This window comes from Pipra filicauda, unplaced genomic scaffold (genome assembly GCF_003945595.2).
Source record: "Pipra filicauda isolate LSUMZ 115617 unplaced genomic scaffold, ASM394559v2 scaffold381_size687511_pilon, whole genome shotgun sequence".
Classification (NCBI taxonomy): Eukaryota; Metazoa; Chordata; class Aves; order Passeriformes; family Pipridae; genus Pipra; species Pipra filicauda.
Genome location: NW_024104511.1, coordinates 356,012 through 358,600, shown reverse-complemented (window position 1 = coordinate 358,600; position 2,589 = coordinate 356,012). Strand labels below are relative to the sequence as shown.

Sequence of the window (2,589 nt, the reverse complement as noted above, 5' to 3'; positions counted from 1 at the left end):
ACCTGCTTCGAGTTTTACCATTTCAGAGCGTATTCACTTAGAAAAAAACCACAAGGAGCAAGGAAAACCTGACAAAAATCTTCCACCCGCATCTGGCTGGAGAATAATCCACGGTTCACCCTCTGGAAGTCCAGAGTAACTTTTTATTTTTTTTTTCCCCCTAACCGCTCCCAGCGGTTTAAGCTCCCGCTGGAGTCCCTGCGGCCGGAGCGGGACGGTGACCCCTCCCCCCCCCGCGCTGAGCCCCGACCCCCCTGCCCCGCTTTGTGCCGGCCGCACACGGGGGTGGGGGACAAAGCGGGGGGACCCCCCTCCCCTTCTCTCTCCCCCGTCCCCCGGGGGCGCGGCAGATGCGCGGCCGCCCGCGGTAATTGCGGGCACGCTCCGGAGGGCGCGGCGCACGGGGCCGACCTGCCGCCTCGGCGCGGCCCCGCGGGGCGGCCACGGGGCCATTGTCCGCCCGCCGCTATAAGAACGGGCGGCCGCGCCGTCGTGTGCCAAAGCCGCCGCTCACACGAGCGGATCGCAGCCCGCAGCACTTCAAAGCCACGCGCGGTCGCGTGTCCCCCCCGCCCCGCCTTTCCCAGGGCTTCGGCTTCTTTTTTTTTTTTTTTTTTTTTTCCCTTCTCTTTTTTTTTTTTTTTTTCCTTCGGCGCCGAGTCCCCTCTGCCTCCCCCCGCAGCGGCTTTTTCCTCTGTGTGTTTTCATACCGTTATCTCTTAACATCATCCCCGGGAGTGCCTTTCCATGTGAGTACGGGAGCGCCGGCACCTGCCAAGCAGTCGCACCGCCACTCCCTTAGTTATATTTATTTTTTCTTCTCCCCCCCACCCCTTCCCCGGCATCTTCGCACCTTCCCCCTCGCTCCCCGTCCATCCTTCCCGCAGTGACGAGACTTCTCTCCCGCAGGATGCCCTCCGAGGCGCCCGGCAGCGGCGAGGGCGCGGACGCGGGCGCTCCGCGGGAGCGGCGGAGGCGGCGGGGCCGTGCGCGGGCGCGGACCGAGGCGCTGCTGCACACGCTGAAGCGCAGCCGGCGGGTCAAGGCCAACGACCGCGAGCGGAACCGCATGCACCACCTCAACGCCGCGCTGGACGAGCTCCGCAGCGTCCTGCCCACCTTCCCCGACGACACCAAGCTCACCAAGATCGAGACCCTGCGCTTCGCCTACAACTACATCTGGGCGCTGTCCGAGACCCTCCGCCTGGCCGAGCAGTGCCTCCCTCCTCCCGGCCCGTTCCGCGGGGCCGCCGCGCCCCCCAGCCCCGGCAGCGACGCGGGGTCGTGGCTGTCCAGCGCCTCGCCGTCCGCCCCCTCGCTCTGCGCCTCCGCCTCGGGCCCCAGCAGCCCGGCCACCTCCGAGGACTGCGCTTACCCCCCGGCCGACAGCCTGCGGGGGTTCCGCGGGCTGCCCGCGGCCCCGGGCGCGCCCCTCCGCTAGCGCGCACCGCCCGCGCCCCCGGCGGAGGAGGAGGGACGGGGGGGTGCCTCGGCCCGTTGCACTTTTCATCACTCCACCCCCCCCTGCCCCATCCCCAGCCCCTTCCCCCCCGACCCCCGCCTCGCCTCCCGCGCCGCTCCGAAAAAACGGGGAGAGAAGAAAAGCGACAGATTTGCTGCCGCAGACGAGGTGAAAAGTCAATTTTACAATTTGTAGCTCTCCAGCGAAGAAAAACGAGCATGAAAATTTGGTTTGAACGCCCTGACAATGCCATGAAAAGGCTTAAGGGGCCGATGCGGCCCGGGGGCTCAGCGCGGGGCTCAGCGCGTCCCCCCGGCCCTGCCCCGGGGCGGCTCAGCCCCTGCCGGGGGTCCCAGCACCGGCCCCGATGGGACCCCGCACCCGGCGGACAGCAGAGGGGCTCATGCATTATAGATGCTGACCCCCAGCGCGGCCGGGCTGCTTTAGAGCGGGAGCAGACACGGGGTATTCAGCGACTGGACCAGAGAGCGGGTTAATTTATTCAAGATGTTCATTCATATGAAAATTGTATTTTTGTACATAAAGAGCTTTATTCTATTATTATACCTCTTATCAAAGTGGGGGTTTGGTTTTGTTTTGGTTTGTTGTTTGTTTTGGTTTGTTTTTTGTTTTTTTTTTTCTTTAAGAAATCGTACTTTTACCCTGTAAATAAAATTTTTAACGTTTGTACTGAATTTCAGCTGCGCCTCTGGAGTTTTGTTTCTTAATTAAACTCTCCTCAGAAGGAGACTGGGATGGAAGGGAAGGGATCACCCCAAGGCAGCAGCCAGCACTTCTGACACCCCGCTGGCCACAGACACACGTGGCTACCTGCAGGCATCAGCTGGCCCCCAAGTCTCACGGAGAAGGGATTAGAGATGTTCAGGAGGTGCGGGCAGAGCACAGGAGCAGAGTGGTGACAGTGCTGGTGTTCAGGGCTGTCCTTGCCCTGGTTCACAGCAGGAGCTGGAAGGTTCTGAGGGATTTGGGGCAAGGAGAAGGTGCTGCTCCCCTGAACAGGGTACAGAGCTCGTGGTTTTGCCTGAACCTGCAGCACTGGCAGAGCTTGGCTGGCCTGGGCTGCCCCCTGTCCTCAAGTCACAGGGTGGGATGGATCCTCTTCCCAC

General features: G+C 62.7%; 1 protein-coding gene across 1 annotated transcript; it reads left to right on the top strand.

Moving 5' to 3' along the window:
* The first annotated feature begins 910 nt into the window (after nt 1–910).
* Nucleotides 911–1,441, top strand: NEUROG1 (neurogenin 1). The gene has a single exon (XM_027747712.1). The coding sequence runs from the start codon at nt 911–913 to the stop codon at nt 1,439–1,441; it is 531 nt and encodes a 176-aa protein (XP_027603513.1).
* The last annotated feature ends 1,148 nt before the right edge of the window (nt 1,442–2,589 follow it).